Genomic DNA, 24,976 nt, shown 5'->3' with positions numbered 1-24,976 from the left:
CCAAAGAGCAACAAGTTATACCAAACAAAATAATGATAAAGAAAATTAACATTTGGGTGGGAGACCCAAATGGTAATAGAAGTGCACTTCTTTCCTCCTTTCACCGTCATTTTTTAAAATTTTTTTCTGAGACCTTTTGAAAATATTTTGCAAAATTAGCATTAGCTGAGACACATAATGCAAGTAAGGATATAGCATCAGCCAAAAAAAAAAAAAAAAAAAAAAAAAAAAAAAACTTCCCCCATTTCACCCATCCGGTCACTCCAAATGTTTGTCTAGTTCAGCCTTAAATTTATTTAAGCTATCAACCTCCACAACAACAGATGGAAGTGTGTTCCAGGATTCAACTACCGCTGCCTAAAGGCAAACTTCCGCACATCTATTCTACAGCTTTCCTCAATTTGAATCTATGCCCCCCTCAGGTTCTTAATCTGAGCAAGCGGAAGTATATCATCAGCACTGAGCCTGTTCAAACCATTCAAGGCCTTATAAAACTCAATCAGATCACCTTATATTATTATTATTATTAGCCATATAGTGCAAGGAAGCCTGTGGCTTATGCTGCACCAGCCAAAAAAATTTGAGTACCCTGAGAGAGAGAGAGAGAGAGAGAGAGAGAATCACTAAAAAAGAAAAGCATGATGATATCTAGCTCAGGACGCTGGGTGTGCTAACCCATACTCACGAGATGTGAGCCCCTGGGACAGGTGCCAACTCTCCAGATGCTGCAACTTGCAGTACTAACAGCACACCTTTGTTCCTCTCGCCAATCTTGTTGCCCTTCTCTGTACTCGTTCTAGCAACTCTACATCCTTCCTAATATGTGCCCTGCAGACTTGTATGCAGTAGTCAAGGTGTGGCCTGACCACTGTCTTATACAAAGGGATAATCACCTCCTTGTCTCTACTAGCAGGCACCTCCATGGCCAGGTGGGCAGCAGCAGCAGTGCGTAGCACATGCTTATTGATTAGACTGGGGTTCGAGCCTGTGACCACCAAATACGGAGGATGTGGAATGGTCAGGGAATGACCACAACATATGCCAGGGGCAATATGACCTTATTTGCTAATGCTCCTAACAAACAATTAACAATATCAATCTACTAGCAAAATTCCTATGTATCATTGAAAAAACTCCATGACCTGCTCTGTCAGCCTGTTTGCATTGCTCAGAGAACTTCATATCTGACTACACCATTACCCCCAGGTCTTTTTCATTCTCCACCTCCCTGAGTGTAGTACCACAGAGTTGGTACGTTTCTCTTGGGTTACTGCTACCCATACGCACTATTTTGCATTTGTCAATGGTAAACTTCAGTTGCCACTACTCAGCCCATCTGACAAACTTTTCTAGATCCTGTTGCAGTAGCATACTGTCTTTATTATCATTAACACCCTACCAACTTTTGTATCATCTGAAAACTTGGACATTAAGCCTGATATACTTTGATGAATATCATTGATAAATGCAGAAAACAACAGTGGGCCCGGCATGAAACCCTGGGGGACTCGACTAATAAAATTAGTCCATGAAGAGCAGTGTCCATTTATTACCACTCTCTGCCATCTCCCACTCAACCATCCCTTTATCCATTGCAACAACTTGCCCTTAATGCAATACTACTCCAATTTGTAAAGCAGTCTTCCATATGCAACAGTATCAAAAGCTTTCCAAAAATCCAAGTATATGATATCAAAATTATTTTTTCGTTCCAGTTTCTTTGTGACCACATCGTAGTATCCAATCAAATTTGCCAGACAAGACTTTCCCTTAACAAATCCATGCTGTGTCTGAACTATTACTGTAGTCTTGCCTAGGTGATCTTGCATCACTTCTTTAACCAGTGACTCCATCATTTACCCCAGAACAGACGTTAAACTAGCAGGTCTATAATTATTTGCGTCACCCTTTGAACCCCCTTTGTGAATTTTTCTCAGCCTGGTCTGTGCTTGTTAACAGGAGAGACTGCTTCTACAGGGATGGGATACACTTAAATAGAAAGGGTGCAAGAATATTTGCTGATGCTATAGAGGCAGAGTTATTTGGTTCGGAAAACTGCTAGCTTGGGGGATACACAGACTAATAGATTAACAGCAGCTGCTGGCAGAGGTGAAAGTGATTCTTGCACTGCATCTATTGAAATTAAATTGAGCAGCAGCCTGGAAAGCAAGGTAATGGGGATTTCCAGGACTGCTGAGAGTCATAGTGAAACAAGTAAATACGTGGGCTGTTAGGGTAACTAAGAGTAGAAACAGGTGTATGTATACTTGTATGTACACCAATGGAAGAAGTATAGTTAAATTCGATGAGCTTCATGTGCTGGTGAAGACATCAAAGGCAGATACTGTTGGGATATCAGAGATGTGGTGTCACACAGACATAAGCAGTGCAGAATTGGAATTTGGGGAGTACAATGTGTACAGAAAAGATAGACAGGACAGGAAGGGAGGAGGGGTTAGGCTGTTAGTTAAAAAAACACATAAAATCTAGGGAAGTGCATCCAATTTATGTTGGTGGACAATGCAATGTTGAGTCTGTTTGGTGTGATATAAGCACTGGGAGAGAAAAAATGAGAGTAGGTGTGTGTTATAGGCCTAATGAATCTGATGAGTATAATGAGCAATTGTGCAGAGAAATAGAGTGGGCCAGAAAATAAGAGTGTCTTATTATGGGGGATTTTAATTTCCCAGATGTTGACTGGATTTTGTGGGTTGGTCACTCACACACTAGCAAGGCTCTTGTGTATTTATTGGATGATTGTTTTCTTCATCAGCATGTTGAGGAAGGAATTAGAGGGAGTAATACGCTTGATCTGATTATCAGTAGTGATCCTTCATGCATTAAGAATCTGCAGATAAAGGAACCACTAGGTGGCAGTGATCACAGTGTGGCCAAGTGGGATTTATCCAATGAGATAACTACCATCAAGGATAAAGGGAAGGGTTATTGCTTTCGTAAAGGTGACTACGATGGTCTGTAATAGTATTTAAATTCTATACAGTGGGACCAACTGATGATGTTACCAACAGCAATTTCAAAATGGGAAGCATTCAAAGAATTAATCTTGGAAGCTTCTAGGCTTTTCCTACCAACTAAGAAATATTGTTCAAGATTTAGGCCTAAATAGATGTCAGATTAACTAATTATACATGTGACAGAGAAGAAAAATGAATGGGATACATATAAAATAACGTGACACAGAAGCCTATGATAGATATAAGCCGGTCTGTAACCAAGTCACAAAGGAGGTTAGGCAAGCGAAGGATGCAAAGAAAAACAGAAAAGAGTTCTTTACTTATGTAAACTCTAAAAGGAAGGGATGAATCAGATTGGTCCACTTGATATCGATGGTTCAACTGTTGATGATCCTGCTCAGGTAGCTAACAAACTAAATGAATATTTTGCATCTACATTCACATATGAGGAGTTATTCAGGGAGAGGAATGCCAGAGGTGTATTAAACTCTGGCAGTAAGCTAGATAATCTTGTAATAACTGAGAGTAAAGTGGAAGAGAAATTGTTGAAGATAAACGTAAGAAAGGCACCCTGGGCAGATGGAATCTATCCAGTTATATTAAAGGGGGGGGGAAGTAAGCAAAACCTTAGTAATAATTATGAGAGCTTCCCTGGACTCAGGGCAGGTACCCATGGACTGATGATGTGCAAATGTGACTTGAATCCACAAAGGAGGATTAGAGGGAGATACAGGTAATTACAAACCTGTTAGTTTAACTTAATGGAGGCACTGGTTAAAAAAGCATTGCAGGATCTTCTAGACAAGACTTCAGTTATAGCTCAGACACAGCATGGGGTTTCTTAAGGGGAAGTCTTGTTTGATCAATTTGATTGGATACTATGATGTAGTCACAAATGAACTGGATGCAAAAAATAACTTGGATATCATATATTTGGATCTTAGAAAGGCCTTTGATACTGTTGCACATGGAAGACTGCTGCACAAATTGGAGCAGTGTGGCACTGGAGGCAAATTGCTGCTATGGATAAAGGGATGGTTGAGTGGGAGAAGTCATTAGTAATGATATTAGTGGAATCCCTCAGGGTTCAGTGTTAGGTCCATTGTTGTTTTCTGTATTTATAAATGATATTGATGATGGTATATCAGGCTTAATGTCCAAGTTCGCATACGATACGAAGAGTGGCAGGGTTGTTAATGACAGTACGCTGCTGCAACAGGATCTAGAAAATTGAGTAGATGAGCTGAGAGGTGGCAAATGAAGTTTAACATTGACAAATGTAAAGTACTACATATGGGAAGCAGCAACCCCAGAATAATGTATCAACTCTGTGGTACTACACTGACAGTGGTAGAGAATGAAAAGTACCTGGGGGGCAATTGTGCAGGCAGATAAGAAGTTTTTTGAGCAGTGCAGACAATCTGCAAGAGTAGCTCATGGTGTCTTGTCAATGATATACAGGAATTTTTCTAGCAGGGATAAGGAGGTTATTTGTTTGTTACACATTGCTCTGGGATATGCGGTGGTCATTCCCTGACCTTTCCGTATCCTCCGTATTTGGTGGTGATGGGCTCGAACCCCGGTCTAATCAAGAAGCGTGTGCTACGCACTGCTGCTCCTTCCCACCTGGCTACTGAGATGCCTGGATAAGGAGGTGATTATCCCCTTGTATATGGAAATGATCAGGCACACCTCGAGTACTGTATACAGGTCTGGAGGCCTCATTTTAAGAAGGATGTATAGCTGTTGGAACGAGTGCAGAGAAGGGCAACAAGATTAGTGAATGGAACAAAGGGGTGCTCTTACAAATGAAGGCTTAAATTTTGCAAATTCCAGTGTCTGGAGACTGCGAGGTGATGTGATTGAGGTATATAAAGCCTTGAATGGTTTGAGCATGCTCAATGCTGTTGGGATTCTTCCTCTTGCTCAGAATAATCACTTGAGAAAGCATAAATTCAAATTGAAAAAAGACGGTTGTAGGATAGATGTGCAGAAGTTTGCCTTTAGCCAGTGGGTGGCTGATTGCTGGAAAAAAAATTCCACTGTCATTGTAGAAGTTGATAGCTTAAGTAGATTCAAGGCAGAATTTGACAAACATTTGGAGTGAGTGGATGGAGGAAATAAGGGTTTTTTTTTTTTTTTTTTTTTGGCGGATGCGATGCTATATAAGCTTGCTTTCTTGCATCATGTGCCATTGCTAATGCCAACCCCCTTTGTGAACTGGGGGATACATTTGTACATCTCCAGTTCATGGGAATCTCCTCTGAATCTATGGATGCTCTCGAATTATGGCTAAGGGTTTGCTTACTTCCCTCACTGGCTCCTTCAATATAACTGGATAGATTCCTTCTGCCTCAGGTGCCTTTTTTATGTTTAACTTCAACAATTTCTCCTCCACTTTGCTCTCAGTTATTACAAAATCATTTAGCTTCCTGTTAGAGTTTAGTAAACTTCTGTCTCCCCTTCTTTACAGAATTCCTAATGTGTGAATGTAGATGCAAAATACTCATTCAGTTTGTCAGGTATCTCAGCAGGATCATCAACAGTTGAAACACCACCAACAAGTGGACCAATCTGATTCATCCCCTTCCTTCTAGAGTTTACATAAGTAAAGAACTCTGTTTTTCTTTACATCCTTTGTCAAGGATTTCTTGAAATCAGCTTTCACTTGCCTAACCTCCTTTGTGACTTGATTACAGACTAGCCTATATCTGCGATAGGCTTCTGTGTCACCTGATAATTTATATGCATCCCACACATTTTTCTTCTCTGCCATGAGCCTCATTAGCTCATCTGTCATCCATTTAGGTATAAATCTTTAACAGTATTTCTTAGTTAGTGTGAAAAGCCTAGTAGCTTTCAAGATTATTTCCTTGATATCTTCAACTCTCTAGCATTTAGAATTTGCTGTTTTTAACATTATCAGATAATCTCACCGTAAAGAATTTAAAAAGTGTCTGAGTCCACTGTAGTCACCTTTGCAAAAACAAAAGCCCTTCCCTTTACACTGATGGTAGTTAGATATTTAAATAAATGCCACATCTGTGCACTGTGATCACTGTCACCTAGTGGTTCCTTTATCTGCAAATTTTTAATACATGAATAATTACTGCTGATATTCAGATCAAGAGTATTACTTCCTCTTGTTGCCCCTTGAACATGTTGCTGTAGAAAACAATTCTCCAATAAATTCACAAAAGTTTTGTTATCATGCAAGTGACCAACCAACAAGTTCCAGTCAATATCTAGAAAGTTAAAATCCCCCATTACAAGACATTCTAATTTACTGGCCCACGCTATTTCTCTGCACAATTGTTCATTGTACACATCAGTGTCATTAGGCTTATAACACACTCCTCTTCCTCTCATTTTCCCTTTCCCAGTCCTTAGGTCACACCAAACTGACTCAACATTGCACTGTCCACCAGAGTCACTGGGATGCACTTCCTTAGATGTTATGTATTTCTAACTAACAGCATAACCCCTCCTCCTTCCTACCCTGTCTATCCTTTCTGTACAAACTGTACTCCCCAAATCCCAATTCTGCTTTGCTTATATCTGTCACACAGATATAAGCAGAGCAGAATCAAAAGCAGCAATATCTGGGTTTGATGTTTTGATCAGCATTTCAAATTCATCAAATTTATTTACTGTACTTCTAGCACTGGTGTACATGCAAGTATACACGCACCTGTTCTTACTCTTAGTTACCCCAACACAACCTATGTATTTACTTGTTCCATGACAACTCCCAGCAGCTCTTGAAATCTCCAGCAACCTGGTTTCTAGGCTGCTGCTCAGTAGAATAGAAGCAGTGCAAGAATCACTTTCGCCTCTGTCTGTGGCTACTGTTGATCTTTTTTTAGCATTCAAATTGGCATTAGTAGAGGCATGTGATGCAAGAAAGCAAGCTTATGCAGCATCAGCCCCAAAAAAAAAAAAAAAAAAAAAACACTTACATTTCACCCCTCCATTCGTTCCAAATACCTGTTCAGCTCAGCCTTAAATTTATTTAGGCTATCAACTTCCACAACAAAGGATGGAAGTCTGTTCCAACTACCTGCTGGCTAAAGGCAAACTCCGGTACATCTATCCAACATCTGTCTTTCTCAATTTGAATTTATGCCCTCTCAGGTAATTATTCTGAGCAAGAGGAAGAATCCCATCAGCATTGAGCATACTCAAGCCATTCAAGGCTTTATACACCTCAATCAGATCACCTCACAGGTGCCTAGTCTCCAGACACTGTAATTTGCAAAATTTAAGCCTTTCTTCGTAAGAGCAACCCTTTCTTCCATTCACTAATCTTCTTGCCCTTCTTTGCACTCTTTCCAACATCTCTACATCCTTATTAAAATGAGGCCTCCAGACCTGTATACAGTACTCAAGATGTGGCCTGACCACTGCCTTATACAAGAGGATAATCACCTCCTTATCGCTGCTAGAAAAATTCCTGTATATCATTGACAAGACACTATGAGCAACTCTTGCAAACCATCTGCACTCAGAAAACTTCATATCTCCCTGCACAATTATGCGCAGTCCTTTTCGTTCTCTACCACTGTTAGTGTAGTACCACAGAGTCGGTACGTCACTTTGGGGTTACTGCTTCCCATATGTAGTACTTTACATTTGTCAATGTTAAACTTCATTTGCCACCTCTCAGCCCATCTGCTCAACTTTTCTAAATCCTGTTGCAGCAGCGTACTGTCATTAGTATCCATAACAACCCTGCCAATCTTCATATTGTCTGCAAACTTGGAAATTAAGCAATATCATTTATAAATACAGAAAACAACAATGGAACCAACACTGAACCTTGAGGAACTCCACTAATAACATTAGTCCACGATGAGCAGTGTCCATTAATTACCACTCTGTTTTCTGCCACTCGACCATCCCTTTATCCCTAGCAGCAATTTGCTTGCGATGCCGCACTGCTCCAAACTGTTCAGCAGTCTTCCATGTGCAACAGTATCAAAAGCCTTTTTAAGATCCAAATATATGATATCAAAATTATTCTTTGCATCCAGTTCCTTTGTGACCACATCATAGTATCCAATCAAATTGGCCAGGAAAGACTTTCTCTTAACAAAACCATGCTGTGTCCGAGCTATAAATGAAGTCTTGTCTAGATGATCTTGCAGTGCTTCTTTAACCAGTGCCTCTATTAATTTTCCTGGAACAGAAGTTAAACTAACAGGTCCATAATTACTTGTGTCACCCTTTGATCATCCTTTGTGCATTGGGGTCAGATTTGCACATTCTCCAGTCCATGGGTACCTCCCCTGAGTCCAAAGAAGCTCTCATAATTATGGCTAAGGGTTTGCTTACTTCCTTTGCTGCCTCTTTTAATTTAACTGGATAGATTCCATCCATCCCGGGAGCCTTTTTTATTTATCTTCAACAATTTCTCCTCCACTTTCCTCTCAGTTATTACAAAATCATCTAGCTCACCTCTGGCATTCCCCTCCCTGAATAACTCCTCCTGGGTGAATGGAGATGCAAAACACTCATTTATTTTGTTAGCCACCTGAGTAGGATCATCTACAGTTGAACCATCAATATCCAGTGAACCAATTCAATTCATCCCTTTCCTTCTAGAGTTTACACAGGTAAAGAACTCTTTGTTGTTTTTCTTTGCATCCTTTGCCAAAGATTTCTCATAATTTGCCTTTGCTTGCCTAATTCTCCTTTTTGACTTCGCTACAGACCAGCTTATATCTATCATAGGCTTCCATGTCACCCATTAATTTATATGTATCCCAGGCATTTTTTTTTTTCTGCCATATGTCTCATTGTTTTATCTGACATCCTAAACCTTAAACAATATTTCTTAGTTTGTACATAAAGCCTAGTAGCTTCTAAGATAAATTCTTTGAATGCTTCCCATTTTTAATTTGCTGTTGGTAACATCATCAGTTGGTCCCACTGTACAGAATTTAAATACTGTCTCAGACCACCATAGTTGCCTTTGCGAAAGCAAAAACCCTTCCCTTTACGGTAGTTACTTCTTTGAGTAAATCCAACTTCAGTACGGTGTAATCACTGCCACATAGTGGTTCCTTTATCTGCAGATTCTTAATGCATGAAGAATCAATACTGATAATCAGATCAGGAGTATTACTCACTCTAGTTGCCTCCCGAACATGCTGATGTAGAAAACAATCATCCAATAAATCCAGAAAAGCCTTGCTAGTGTGTGAGTGACTAACCCACAAATTCCAGTCAATATCTGGGAAATTAAAATCTTCCATTATAAGACTCTGATTTACTGGCCCACTCTATTTCCCTGTACCGTTACTTATTACATTCATCACAGTTATTAAGCCTATAACACACTCCTCTCAATTTTGATCTCCCAGTGCTTATGTCACACCAAACTGACTCGAGTGCACTGTCCAATGATGTCGACTGGGTTCATTTCCTTGGATTTTATGTGTTTCTTAACTAATAGCATAACCTCCGGCAACTCCTTGCCCCATATTTCTCCTTCAAACCATGCATGGTACTAAGTACTATGTTTTGATACCTTTCATGTTTTGGGTTTTCATAAAAAAAAAAAAAAAAAAAAAAAAAATAGCATAACGCATTCTCCCTTCCTATTTTGTCTATCCTTTCTGTACACATTGTACTCCCAAAATTCGAGTTCTGCATTCCTTACGTCTGTGTGACACCACATCTCTGATATCCCAACAATATCTGCCTTTGATGTTTTGAACAATACCTCAAATTCATCAAATTTATTTACCAAACTTGTAGCATTGGTGTACACGCAAGTTTACATGCACCTGTTCTTTTTCTTAGCTACCCTAACACAAGTAAACACAACCCATGTGTTTACTTGTACCGCAATGACTCCCAGCAGTCTCTGAAATATCCTGCATCTTGTTTTCCAGGCTTCTGCTCATTCCAATAGAAGCAGTGCAAGAATCACTTTCATCTCTGCCAGTGGCTAATGTTAATCTATTAGTCCTTCTATCCCCCTCCCCCAAGCTAGCAGTTTTCCGCCCCACATAACACTGCCTCGATAGCATCAGAAAATATTCTTGCACCCTTTCTATTTCCGTTTATGCCATCCCTGTAGAAGCAGTCTCTCCTGTTAACAAGTACAGACCAGGCTGAAAAAAATTCTATTCCTTGAGCTCTGCACAATCTTTCCAGGGCCGAATTGATTGACAAGGCTATCATTATATACTCCCTCTGGGCAGAATTGCAGACACTTTCAAATTCAACCCTAATTCATGGCTTTTTTTTCAACAGTGATCTGTACTTGTTAATTTAGACTTAACTTTTAAGACTAACCTTTTTAGTATATGAATTCCTTGAAGCTAGCAGTTTTTCAATTAACACTACCTTGATAGCATCAGCAAATATTCTTGCACCCTTTCTATTTAAGTGTATCCCATCCCTGTAGAAGCAGTCGCTCCTGTTAGGAAGCACAGACCATGCTGAAAAAAATTTACCCCCTGCAGTCTGTCCAGGGCCGAACTGATTGACAAGGCTCTCATCATATATTCCCTCCTATCATGTGTAGGCGGAATATACTTTCAAATTTAACCCTAACTCGCAACTTTGTTTCTAAATTGACCTGTACTTGTTAAGTAAATCTGTAGATCTGTTACTCTTAAGGTCATTAATGCCAACGTGCACAACAATATCACCTTTTGTGCCTTTAAAGAGATCTCATCAACTTTTGTCCTTTGCAGACATACCCTAGTCCTGTTCCACCTATCCTTTTTGCATAATATATTCCTTGTCTCCCTGACAATAGAATCACTGACAATAACTAGCTCCTGTGGGACCAGTGCATCCTGCCTTGTAGATTGCCCCTGTGTTGCCTGATGCACAGGAGTAAGCGCTGGCGTTGAGTTGGGCAGCTGACAGCTTGATGGGCTCCTCATATTAATTTCTTCGAGGGCATCTATTTTACACCTCAAATTCATGACATTAAACCAATATAAATGAAATGTGGTGTGATTATTCTAATTATGTCTCAATAAAGCCAAGGATTCTCAAGCTTTATTACTCTGACCCTACCCCCAAATAATAAATGAATTTGGGTGCCCCTAAATAAAATTAATGATTTCATTGGTCAAGAAATAAATATACCATTTACTTTTGATTATAATGATTATACCTCAATCAAGGTGAATTACAAAACTTTATGGACATAACAATGGATTTTAATGGATAAATTTAAACACTGTAGCTAAACAGATATGCAACTATTAAAAAGTTCACTTAAAAATAATATTCTGTAATTTAAAGAATACAATATTGTTGCCAATTTGTAGAACCCTTGTGACTCTGGTAAGGAAAGTGAGGGTGAAAGGCTGATTACAAAGTTAATACTCCAAAGACCAAGCTTAACTACAATGGCTGACTAAAAATTTAAAAAAACAAATTAAATTTTCTTTAAATTTGCAAGTGTATGTCATGGAACCACAGTTTGAGAATATCAGCAATATACTTGAAAATAATTAACACAATAAAATAATAATTACCACATGTGCTACATAATCTGGTGGCAACCTTTCTAACATATCTTGAGATGTTCTATACACAAGAGCCTCCCTTGTTTCACCTCCTCCAGCACCAGACTCTTTAGGTTGAATAGACAGAATTGTATCTAATACAGCTTGTGTAGTATTGCTTTGATACCTGCAAGGCAGTAAGACAATTCTAATAATGTTAAGTGTTTTTTTTTATCTTTAAAAAATGATATAACAAAACTAAAGAAGTAAATGTCCCAATTAAATTATTAATTTGAATAATTTAAATTGAACAGATATTTTAATCTGAGCCATATAAGGTTTTTATTAAATTAATTTCTAAATCATAAATTTAGTGTTAATATTAGTAGCAGTAAATGATGCAAGAAAGCAAGCTTATACAGCATCAGTAAAAAAAAACCAAACAAACAAACAAAAAAAAAAAAAAACACTTCCTTTATCACCTGCTTATCCTTTCTAAGAATTCGGCTACTTCTTCCTTTAAATTATTCAAACTACTCACTTCCGACAATGCCAGGTTTAAGTTTGTTCCTATCAATTATTCACTGGCTGAAGACAAATTTCTGTACATCAATCTTGCTATTATCCTTCCTCAATTAAATTTGTGCCCTTGTGTGTATTATCTGAGTGAGAGGAAGTGGCATTTATTCTACTCAAATCATCCGATGCTTTAAAAATCACAGTCAGATCTTGCAGCTGCTTGGTTTCTATATGCCGAAATTTTCAGAACTGATGCCTTTGTTGGTAAGAGTACTCTGTTGTTCTCCTCTCTAATCTACACCCATTCCAACAGATCCACATCCTTCTTAAAATGAAGATGGTGGACTTGTACGCAGTAATCAAGATGTGGCCTAACCATTGCCTCATACAATGGTACAATCACCTCCTTATCCATGCTGGAAAAATTCCAATACATATCACTGACAAAACCTCATGACTTATATTAACAGCAAAATTACCGTGAAGTCTTTTTCATTCTCCACTACCATTATTATGGTGCCACCTAATTGGTATCTTATTCTGTGATCAATACTACCCATATGTAATTCCTTGCTTTCTAAATGTTAAACTTCAATTGCCACTTCTCAGCACATCCACCTAATTTGCCTAGATTTTGTTGCAGTAGCATCCCCTGATTACTGTGAATAACTACCCTGCAAATCTTCACATCACATCATCTGCAAACTTAGACATTAAGTCTGATATACCTTAATCAATATTAATAAACACAGAAAACAAAAATGGGCCCAGCACTAAACCCTGGGGTACTCCACTAATAGCATTAGTCCAAGAAGAGCAGTGTCCATTAATAACCACTGTCTTCTCCCACCCAAACATCCCTTTACCCATAACAGTAGCCTGCCTCCTAATGCCATGCTGCTTCAATGTGTATGGCAGCATTTCATGTGGAACTGCATCAAAAGTTTTGCTGAAATCTGATTATGTGATATCAAAATAATTTTTTTTTGCATCCAGTTCCTTTGTTACTGTGTCATAGTATCCAATCAGATTCATCAGACAAAACTGCCCCTTAACAAATCCATGCTGTGATTTTAATATATAACTGTTTTCTTGTCTAGGTGGTTCTACATGATTACTTTAACCAATGATTTCATTATTTTTCCTGGAACCGAAATCAACCTAACAGGTCTAATTGCTCACTTGACCTTTTGATTCCCCCTCCCCCAAGAATAGGAGAGATATTTGCACATCTTCAATCTATAAGGACCTTCCTTGAATCTAACAATTATGGATTCAATATACTCTTATAATTATGGCCAAAGGGCCTGCTTACCTCTTTTACTGCTTCTCGTAATATTCTGCAATTTTATAGATCCCATCAACTCAGGTGCCTTGTTTACTTTAGCTTCAACAATTTCTCTTCCTCTTTCTTCTCAGTTATTAAAAATCCTGTTAGAATATGATATACTTCTGCCATTCCTATCCCTAAAAAAAATTCCTCATGTGTGAATATAGATGAAAAATATCTATTCAGTCAGCAACCTGAGCAGGATCATCAACAGATAAACCATTTGTATCTAGTACACCAATGTGATTCATTCCCTTCCTCCCAATATTTAAATAAGTAAAGAAGTCTTTGCTATTTTTTTTTGCATTCTTAGCCAGAGATGTCCCATAATTTGTGGCAGATTGCCTTATTCCAATTTGTGACTTGATTGCTAACTAGTTTTTATCTACTGTAGGTTTCTATATCCTATGATAATTCATATGCATCCCATGCATTGTTCTTCTTTGCCATGAGTCTCATCAGTTCATTTGACATTCATTTAGGTCTGAACCTTGAGCAGTTTGTTTGTTATTTGGTTTTTAGGAGCATTAGCAACTAAGGCCATATTGCTCCGGGGATATGCTGTGGTCATTCCCTGACCTTTCCACATCCTCCGTATTTGGTGGTCATGGGCTCGAACCCCGGTCTAATCAAGAAGCGTGTGCTACGCACTGCTGCTCCTGCCCACCTGGCTACGGAGGCACCCCTTGAACAGTAAACTTATTTGGTATAAAAAGCTTAGTGGCTTCTATGATAACTCCCTTGAATGTTTCCCATTTAGAATTTGCTCTTGGTACCATCATCAGTTGGCCCAGATGTAGACAGAAGTCTTTCTTAATGCATAAAGGGTTGTTGTTGATTATCAGATCAAGAGTATGGCTTCCTCTTGTTGCTTCTCTAATATGCTGTTGTAGAAAACAGTCATCCAATAAATTCACAGAAGTCCAGCTATTGTGCTGTAAAACAAGACTATTTATCTTGAAAAGTAGTAGCAAAATATTTTTAAGCTTTTAAAGTAATTTAATTGGGAGTTCATATTCATATTATATTGAGTTTCATAATCAAATATGGAAATGAACTGCATTATACAAAGTAGCTAAGATAGGGGTGGGATGGGATGATTGCTAGTGGCTTAAAAATATGCACAGATGCAATATTTATTATGAAGTGTCCACCATAGTTTGAGATAACTGAAATCCTATTAAAATGAACTTCTTGGGACATGAATCATTTCATTGTTCCAAAATTTCATTTTAATGAATTTACATACATTAACATATAAAATTAGCAATTTTTTTGCATTCTTCCAGTTAAACATAAACTCTAAAATCAACAATAAATAAATAACATAACAAAATATGTAAATATTAGAATTAGCATTAGTAGAGGCATATGATGCAAGAAAGCAAGCTTATATAGCATCAGCCAAAAAAAAAAAAAAAAAAAAAAAAACCAAATCTTCCCATTTCACTCAAATGCTTGTCTAGCCTTGAATTTGTTTAAGTTGTTGACCTCCACTACAACAAATGGAAGTTTGTTCCAACTATCAACCACCCACTGGCTAAAGTCAAATTTCCACACATCTGTTCTACTACTGTCTTTCCTCGGTTTGAAAGGTGAGTAATCTGAGCAAGAGGAAGAATCCCATCAGCACTGAGCTTGCTCAAACCTCTCAAGGACTTATACACCTCAATTAGATCACCTCGCAGGTGCCTAGTATCCAGATGCTGCAATTTGCAGAACTTAAGCCTTTCTTGGTAACAGTAACCTTTTGTTGCACTCATCAGTTTTGTTGTGAATATCTCTGCACTTGTTCCAGGAGCTCTACATCCTTCCTAAAACGAGGCCTCCAGACTTGTATGCAATACTCAAGGGATGGTCTGACCATTGCCTTATACAAGGGGACAATCACCTTCTTATCCCTGCTAGCAAAATTATTGTATATCATTAACAAGACCTCATGACCTACTCTGGCAGCCTGACTCTACTCAGAAAACTTCATATCTGACTGCACAATTACCCCCAGGTCTCTTTCATTCTCCAATGCCCTGAGTGTAACAACACACAGTTAGTACATTTCTCTGGGGTTACTGCTACCCATATGCAAGTGCATATGGGTAGCAAATACTTTGCATTTGTCAATGTTAAACTTCAATTGGCACCTCTCAGCCCATCTGCTGAACTTATCTAGATCCTGTTGCAGTAGTGTATTAGCATTGCTGTCATTAATAACCCTGCCAACCTTCGTATCGCCTGCAAATTTAGACATTAACCGTGATATATCTTCATCAATACCATTGATAAATACAGAAAACAACAATGCGCCCAACACCAAACCCTGGGGGACTCCACTAATACATTAGTACATGAAGAGAAATGTCCATTGATTATCACTTGCTGTCTTTTCCCACTCAACAGTATGGCATTAAGAGCAACTTGCTCTTAATGCCATACTGCTCCAATTTGTACAATAGTCTTCTATATGCCACAGTATCAAAAGCTTTCTTTTAATCCAAGTATATGATATAAATATTATTTTTTGCATCCAGTTCCTTTGTGACCCCCTCCTAGTATATAATCAAATTTGTCAGACAAGACTTCCCCTTAACAAACGCATGCCGTGTCTGAACTATAACTGCATTCTTGTCTAGATGATCCTGCATTGCTTCTTTAACCCTGACTCCATTATTTTCCTTGGAACAAAAGTGAAACTAATAGGACTGTAATTATTTGTGTGACCCGTTGATCCTCCTTTGTGAATTGTGGAAGGCATTTGCACATCACCAGTCCATGGGGACCTCCCCTGAGTCCAAGGAAGCTTTCATAATTATGGCTAAGGATTTGCTCACTTCCCATATTCAATATATTGTATTTATTGTATGAATATATATACAATATTTTAAAAAGTAAATATTGCATATATTCATATATAGAAATTATAATTTTGAAAGCAAATTCTATTTATAAGAAATACAGTATCACATGAAATTTAATAAATTAATTTAAGAATATAACTTATCATTAATTTTCAGCATGTAAATTCATTAAAATGAAATTTTGGCATAATGTTATGATTCATGTACCAGAAGTTCATATGCAACTTTTCTTAAGTTTTCTTCAATTTGAGTGATACTTTTTTTTTTTTCTCTGTCTGTTTAGAGGAGGAGGCGGAGAGATGTACTAGCATGAGAATACATTATCTCATGAACTGCCTCATCATAATTAAGCCAACTCATTTTTTATTTATTTTTCCTTTTTATTTTAATGAAAAGATGCTAATAAGTTGTAACAAAAATTGCTCTGAATTTGAGAATGATCATTCAGGGCTATGTAAAACAGAAGGTGGCACTGAATTGTTTTGCCATACCTTGCAAATGTTTCGTTTTAATTCCAGGTGATTGGTTTTTTATTTGGTGTTTTCTTTATTCCTTCCTTGTTTTGGGGAAATTCAAAATATTCCTTGTTTTTCTATGCTGTCTCTTTTATCAGTGTTTCTGCTAAGAAACTAGTAAAGAATATTAAAAACACTATGCCATGCAACATAGCACGGAAATATGATATTCTGTGAGACACAGATACACTAGGATTAGGGACACTTACATATTTTCTAAAGAACAGAATCTTCCAAAATTTGAGTATGAACCTCTCTCTCTCTCTCTCTCTCTCTCTCTCTCTCTCTCTCTCTCTCTCTCTCTCTCTCTCTCTTTCTCTCTCTCTCTCTCTCTCAGATATTTTCAGTCACTCCTAAAACATGCAAACAATTGAACAGCAATTACAGCACCTCATAAACAACATCAGTAAATGGTCTCAAGAGAATGGATTCTAACTATCTACTCAGAAAACAATGTACATCTACTTCTGTTGAAAATACAACCTTCACTCGGACCTGCAGCTAAAACTGCTTAGACAAACATTTCCAGTAAAAACAGATTCCTCAGACTAATATGTGACAAGAAATTGACCTTACTCGTGTAGAAACTGCTACAAACGGGAAGTGGATAGATGTACATTGCTCAAGGTTTATTCTCTACACCCCCCCCCTTACCCAATTATTAGACCCCTAAATTTAACTCAAAATTCCAGCCACAGGACCAAAAAGAAAAATCGATCCTTAATTATTAGCCTGTTTAGACCCCCAAAATCTAACTTTATGACAATGTTTTGCAAAATTGATATCGCCTTCCCCATGACTCATTAGCGAGTTGGACAAGGAGAGTTGGAAAAGAAGCTTCCTATATCAAAAAATAAAGGTAAGCCCTGTTGATTCATAATATAATAGAATATAGGAATTATCGAGCACGTAATAGCTCTCTAGTATCAAATTCATTTTTTTGCATTGCCAAAACTTCCACCTCTACCTTGGTAATGCCTACAGATAATCAGTGATCCTCTATTCAAAAACTGGAGGAAAGAGTCAGTATCTGACTAAATAATCAGCAATTATGTCCAGTCATTGCACCCAATTTGCAACTTATAGGCCAACATACACAGATGGCTCTAAGTCAGTAAACCACCGTGATTTTCCCAGATGAAGCTGTGACACAGCGGTTATCACAGGATGCAGCATATTCATAACAGAATTGTGGACCATAGATCTAGCCTTACAGCATATAATAATCATGCAAGTACAAAAGAATATGATCTTGCAACCCAATTTTGTGGTGAATTATATCTTTCTTTATTTTTATATCTTTGCATTGTTTATAAATTCTATTTCTAAACAAAACAAAGATATAACTTTGTTGAATACCAGGCCATAAAGGGATAGATTGCAACCCAGCAGCTGCTGACCAAGCTCCCAAATCAACTATAACTTCAACAAACGATGGCTTTAAAATCCAGTATACAGACACTATAAAGCATTTTTATTCATGGTAGCAAACAAACTGGTTGGAACAAACAGAACACTGTCCTAGATAAAGTCTATGGAACACCAGTTCAAGATCAAGGAAACAGAAAGAAACTGTCCTAGCTAGACTCACAATTGGTCACACACACACACACACACACACACACACACACACACACACACACACACACACACACACACACACACACACGCCGACCGGGCTAGCCGAGTGGGTAAAGTACCTGCCCGGCAACCCAAAGGTCGCGGGTTCGATTCCCGCCTCGGGCTTGGATCAAAGTACTGCAAAAACCTTGGGAGGTGCAATATGGCCACAGAAGCCGATGCGCCAACAACTACCAAATCAAACACACACACACACACACACACACACCTATTTCTGTTTGAAGATCCATCCTAATGTCAAATTTATGATATAACTATGACAGTTAAGCATATACTAACAGATTTTACAAATTTTGAAACAGCTTGTTTCAAAATTAATTATTAATTAAGCATATACTAACAGATTTTACAAATTTTGAAACAGCTTGTAAATAGGAATTCAATTCATTACTTTGGCACAAGAGCCACTTCCTCTCAAAGAAGTAATGGGAAAGAGAGATGACACATATAATACATTCAAATTTCTGACCACAATAAAATGCTATAATAAATAAATATAAACAGGCAAACTACACATATCAGAAAAGCAGTTATGAATAACAAACTAAGAAACTGAAGCATTTTAGACATTTCAAACCAAAACCTTTTAGCACTTAAAGTATCTATAACCACTGACTCCTGACAAACTATGGCCAGAGAAGCCAATACACCACTAAGCACCAAACCAAACAAAATCAAAACTAATTGTAAACATTGTGCCTACAATTAGTTTAAATTAATTGTGCACTGACTCTCTTTGAAAATCACAGCTGTGAATTACAGGCTCTGAAAAAGCGATAAGTGTTTGCCTTTTTATTTACCTAATTGTTATTTTATATTGTACTTTATATGTAGTCTTATAGTTATAGTTACGCTGGTTATTTTTATTTTAGATAAAGAGTTTTTGTGGATTACTACTTAATATACGTAAAACCGTTATTTCGTTCAAATCTTGCAGCCATTTTTGTATTGAGTAGTAGGGAATTCAAATTTTTAATTGTGGTAACTAGGCAGCTCTAATGTATAATTATATAGCGTAATACGCATCATTGCATTTAGGATTCTATTAGATAGTGTGGTATTGACAATTATTTAATTAAATTTATTGATCTTATTAATTTAAAATATCATGCCCCAGACTAGAGCCACAAAGCAACGGGCACAAAGAGGCAGGAGTGCTGTGACTCGGGGAAGAACTGAGGGGGACGATTCTCCAATGCATCACCGCTAAAAAAATGTGCAACTTGTGAAATGTTTGCCGAACTCTCTGGAACAGAACATGATCTAGCCAAGGAGGATGTCTTTGCGTGTGCCAGGTGCAGAGGGTGTCTAGAAATTAGGCATAAACTCAGCATTCTACTGGGCGTCTATGAGAGCTTAAGGTGTAGGATAGATGCCCTCAAAGAAATTAATATCAGGGGCCTGTCAAGCTCTCAGCTGCCCAACTCAATGTCAGAGCTCACTCCTGGGCATCAGGCAACACAGCAGCAATCTCCAAGGCAGAACGCGCTGGTCCCAAAGCTAGTTATTGTTGGTGACTCTATTGTCAGGGAGATGGGGAGTATATTGTGTAAAAAAGGATAGATGGAACAGAACCAGGGTATGTCTGCCAGGGGCAAAAGTTGATGACGTTGTAAAGCATATATCATCTTTTAAGGGCACATAGGTGATATTGTTGTACATGTTGGCACAAATGACATTAAGAGTACGAGATCTGCAGATTTACTTAACAAGTATAGGTCAATGTTGCAAAAAATTCGTGAGTCAGGGTTAAATTTGAAAGTGCCTGCAATTCTGCCCAGACACGATAGGAGGGAGTACATAATGAGAGCCTTGTCAATCAATTCGGCCCTGGAGGGAATGTGCAAGGCTCAAGTGGTAGAATTTTTTTCATTGTGGTTTGTGCTTGTTAACAGGAGAGACTGCTTCTACAGGGATGGGATACACTTAAATAGAAAGGGTGCAAGAATATTTGCTGATACTATCGAGGCAGTGTTAGGTGGGTCGGAAAACTGCTAGCTTGGGGGGATTCACAGACTAAAAGGTTAAAAGTAGCCGCAGGCAGAGGTGAAGGTGATTCTTGCACAAATTCTATTAGAATAAGTAGCGACCAGGAGCGAGGTGTGCTGGGGATTTCAGGAACTGATGGCAGTCATTGTGAAACAGGTGGGTATATGGGATGTGTTAGGGTTACTAATAATAAGGATAGGTACATGTATACTTGCATGTATACCAATGCTAGAAGTATAGTTATAGTAAATAAATTTCATAAATTTGAAGTGTTGGTCAAGACATCAAAGGCGGATATTGTTGGGATAGCAGAGACATGGTGTCACACAGATATAAGGAATGCAGAACTGGAATTTGGGGAGTACAATGTGTACAGAAAGGATAGATAGGATAGGAAGGGAGGAGGTGTTATGCTGTTAATTAAGAAAAACATAAAATCAAAAGATGTGCATCCTGTTGGTATAGATGACCAGTGCGCTGTTCAGTCAGTTTGGTGTGACATAACCATTGCGAAAGCAAAAATAAGAGTAGGAGTGTGTTATAGGCCTAATGACTTGAATGAGTATAATGAACAATTGTACAGAGAAATAGAGTGGGCTAGTAAATAAGAATGTCTTATAATGGGGGATTTTAACTTCCCAGATATTGACTGGAACTTGTGGATTGGTCACTCACACACTAGTAAGGCTTTTGTGGATTTATTGAATGACTGTTTTCTGCAGCAGCATGTTCAAGAGGCAACCAGAGAGGGTAATACTCTTGATCTGGTTATCAGCAGTGATCATTCGTGTATTAAGAATTTGCAGATAAAGGAACCACTAGGTGGCAGTGATCACAGTGTACTGATGTGGGATTTACTTAAAGATATAATTACCATCAGGGGTAAAGGAAATGGTTTTTGCTTTCGTAAAGGTGAGTACAGTGGTCTCAGACAGTTTTTAAATTCTGTACAGTGGGATCAACTGACAATGTTACCAACAGTAAATTCTAAGTGGGAAGCACTCAAGGAATTAATCGTGGATGCTACTAAAAGTTTCATACCTATTAAGAAATATTTTTCAAGGTTTTAGCCTAAATGGTTATCAAATGAACTATTGACACTCGTGACAGAGAAGAAAAATGCATGGGATGCATATAAATTATCAAGCGACTCAGAAGCCTATGGCAGATATAAGCTAGTCTGTAATCAGGTCACAAAGGAGGTTAGGCAGGCGAAGGCAGATTACAAGAAATCTTTGGCAAAAGATGCTAAGAAAAACAGCAAGGATTTCTTGACTTATATAAACTCTAAAAGGAAGGGGATGAATCTGATTGGTCCAATTGATATCGATGGTTCGACTGTTGATGATCCTGCTCAAATAGCAAACAAACTGAATGAGTATTTTGCATCTACATTCACACATGAGGATTTATTAAGGTTTGAAAATGGCAGAAGATTATCAAATTATAGCAGGGGTTCTTAATGATTTTGTAATAACTGAGAGCAAAGTGGAGGAGAAATTGTTGAAGTTAAACATAAGAAAGGCACCTACGGTGGATGGGATCTATCCAGTTATATTAAAGGAGGCGGCAAAGCAACTAAGCAAACCCTTAGCCATAATTATGAGAGCATCCTTGGACTCAGGGGAGGTCCCCACTGACTGGCGATGTGCAAATGTATCCCCAATTCACAATGGGGGATCGAAGGGTGACACAAGTAATTACAGGCCAGTTAGTTTCACTTCTGTTCCGGGTAAAATAATGGAGTCACTGGTTAAAGATGCATTGCAGAATCATCTAGACAAGACTGCAGCAATAATTCAGACACAGCATGGGTTTGTTAAGGGAAAGTCTTGTCTGATAAATTTGATAGGATATTATGATGTGGTTAAAAAGGAACTGGATGCAAAAAATAATTCTGATATCATATATTTGGATTTCATGAAAGCTTTGGACACTGTTGCGCATGGAAGACTATTGTACAAATTGGAGCAGAATGGTATTAAGGGTAAGTTGCTTCAATGGATAAAAGGATGGTTGAGTGGGAGAAGATAGAGGGTGGTAATCAATGGGTGCTGCTCTTCTTGGACTAATGTTTTTAGTGGAGTCCCACAGGGTTCGGTGTTGGGTCCTCTGTTGTTTTGTATATTTATCAATGATATTGATGAAGGTATATCAGGCTTAATGTCGAAGTTTGCAGATGATACAAAGGTTGGCAGGGTTGTTAATGACAGTAATGGCAGTGTGCTACTGCAACAGGATCTAGATAATTTGGGCAGATGGGCTAAGAAGTGGCAACTGAAGTTTAACTTTGACAAATGCAAAGTACTGCATATGGGTAGAAGTAACCCCAGAGAAACATACCAACTGTGTGGTACTACACTTAAGGTGGTAGAAAATGGAAAAGACCTGGGAGTAATTGTGCAGTCAGATATGAAGTTTTCTGAGCAATGCAGACAGGCTGCCAGGGCAGGTCATGGGGTTTTGTCAATGATATATAGGAATTTTGCTAGTAGGGAAAAGGAGGTGATTATCCCTCTGTATAAGGCAATGGTCAGTCCACGCCTTGAGTACTGCGTACAGGTCTGGAAGCCTCATTTTAAGAAGATGTAGATTTGCTTGAGCGTGTACAGAGAATGGCAACAAGATTGGTGAGGGGAATGAAGGGATCCTCTTACAAAGAGAGGCTTAAGTTCTGCAAATTGCAGTGGCTGGAGATTAGGCACCTGTGCGGTGATGTGATTGAGGTGTATAAGGCCTTGAATGGGTTGAGAATGCTGAATTCTGATGGGATTTTTCCACTTGTTTAGATTACGAACCTAAGGGGGCATAAATTCAAATTAAGGAAAGACAGATGTAGAATAGATGTGTGTAAATTTGCCTTTAGCCAGCAGGTGGTTAATTGTTGGAACAAACTTCCATCTGTCGTTGTGGAAGTTGATAGGTTTAATAAATTTAAGGAGGAAGTGGACAGGCATTTGGAGGGAATGGTGTGATTTTTTTTTTTGGCTGATGTTGCATAAGCTCATACACTTGCTTTCTTGCATCACATGACACCACCACCATCACCACTACTACTAATTGGTACTATTGTAAAGCACAGCAGCGCCAATACATATTATATCCACTCATACATTTATTTTTCATCCTTGTTTGTTTTGTCGGATTTTATTTTATCATCATTGGGAAAAAACTGATTTTTTTTTTGATCATGATCAAACACATTTCTTAATTAGATATAAATGTAAACTGTCATAATTTTCCTGTCTTAGTAAAAACTATCTATTCATACATTAAAACACTGAATATATAAATTAGTTATTAAAACAGGAATTCAAAAGTAATTATCAATAAACTCACGTAATATCTGCATTAGGATGCAGACCAAAAACTTGAGGTGAATCTACACTAGGAAGTGCATCAATGAAAGCTTCACACTGTTCCATCGTTTGGCAATTTGGAATTACATAACCAGTATAAAAGGAAAAGTCCTCTTTAAACATGTGTTCTCCAAACCAGACCTATAAAAAAATAGCTAGGCTCATATATATTTCAATTCCCAAATACAAACCAATATTCAAAATTATCTGTTAAAAAAAAAAAGTTTTCCTAAACTTGATATTGTTTGTTAAATAATACTGTTTTATTATTGAACAATATACATGTATCATAAAAAGTAGATCACAGAATTTCCGTGATGTTGGGACAATTGATTATGACATTCAGTGGTTAATATATTTAAATTAACCACTAAATGCTAACTAATTTTAATATTAATTAATGATTAAATTAAATATTATATTATTAAATTAAATAAATGTTAAATAATTTAACATTTATAAGTGCTAATTTATAATTGAATGTTAATTCAATTTAGGTAGTTAAAATTATCCATTTAAATTTAATTTATATATAAATAACACTATTAAATTACATGAACTGTTATCAAGTGAATTTTATTGTGTAATAAATTATGGTAAAATCCCTTTATAAAGAATTTCACGGGAGTGCACAAATTATTTCATTAGAGTGATATTCATTGTAATTTTATTACAATGAATATCACTGAAAATAATTTCAAAAGTACCATTATTTGCTTAAATAAATTCTGCTGCAATTTTATAATATGTAGAAGTAGTGATTTCTGCTTTATTTTACTTAAGTATCAATTTTAAAATCGATAATAGACAAAATACCAAAAATGTATACTACAAAAATAAAATTATTTTGTTTGGAAAGTATCTTGAAAGCATATTATTTCATAAGAAATATAGTACAGTACAGTAGATATAACTTATTGTTACTTTTCACATGTTAATATGTCGATTTTTGATTTTAATTATATTACTTTTTTTCCCTCCACATTAATATGACAATTCAACTTTGGTGCGATTGAAAATATGTGGGTTCAAGTTGCTTATTAAATTGAATTAATTTTGTTATTGAACTGGCACCATTTTAAAAGAATTGAACCACCTGAATGCCAAGCACTTAACCTATTTATGGCTATGCTTCGGGTACTCATTGTTTCCTGTCTTCAGGCTACTATTAAAACTAAGTTAAGAGGTTTGGAATTTTCTTTTTGCTGAGAACGTTTTCATGATATCTGTATGGAATAAGTCGTAATAACTGTCGTGGAAGTTAACTCCTTGCTTCTTGTTGATTGTGGAATTCTTGAAACATTTTATAAAGTAGG

General features: G+C 37.5%; 1 protein-coding gene across 1 annotated transcript in view; it reads right to left on the bottom strand.

Moving 5' to 3' along the window:
- The window catches only part of LOC150085960 (dynein axonemal heavy chain 8-like), a 1,559,705-nt gene that overhangs the window by 78,049 nt on the left and 1,456,680 nt on the right, over nucleotides 1-24,976 (bottom strand). Inside the window, exons 83-84 of the mRNA XM_090374756.1 lie at nucleotides 23,641-23,801; nucleotides 11,483-11,639 (exon numbers count right to left, since the gene is read on the bottom strand). Coding sequence (XP_090230882.1) covers nucleotides 11,483-11,639; nucleotides 23,641-23,801 — 318 coding nt within the window. The remainder of the gene's footprint in view (nucleotides 1-11,482; nucleotides 11,640-23,640; nucleotides 23,802-24,976) is intronic.

The sequence above is a fragment of the Mastigoproctus giganteus genome, chromosome 5 (assembly GCF_048544385.1).
Source record: "Mastigoproctus giganteus isolate SK-2022 chromosome 5, ASM4854438v1, whole genome shotgun sequence".
In the NCBI taxonomy this organism is placed as follows: domain Eukaryota; kingdom Metazoa; phylum Arthropoda; class Arachnida; order Uropygi; family Thelyphonidae; genus Mastigoproctus; species Mastigoproctus giganteus.
This window is presented reverse-complemented; position numbering and strand designations above follow the sequence as displayed.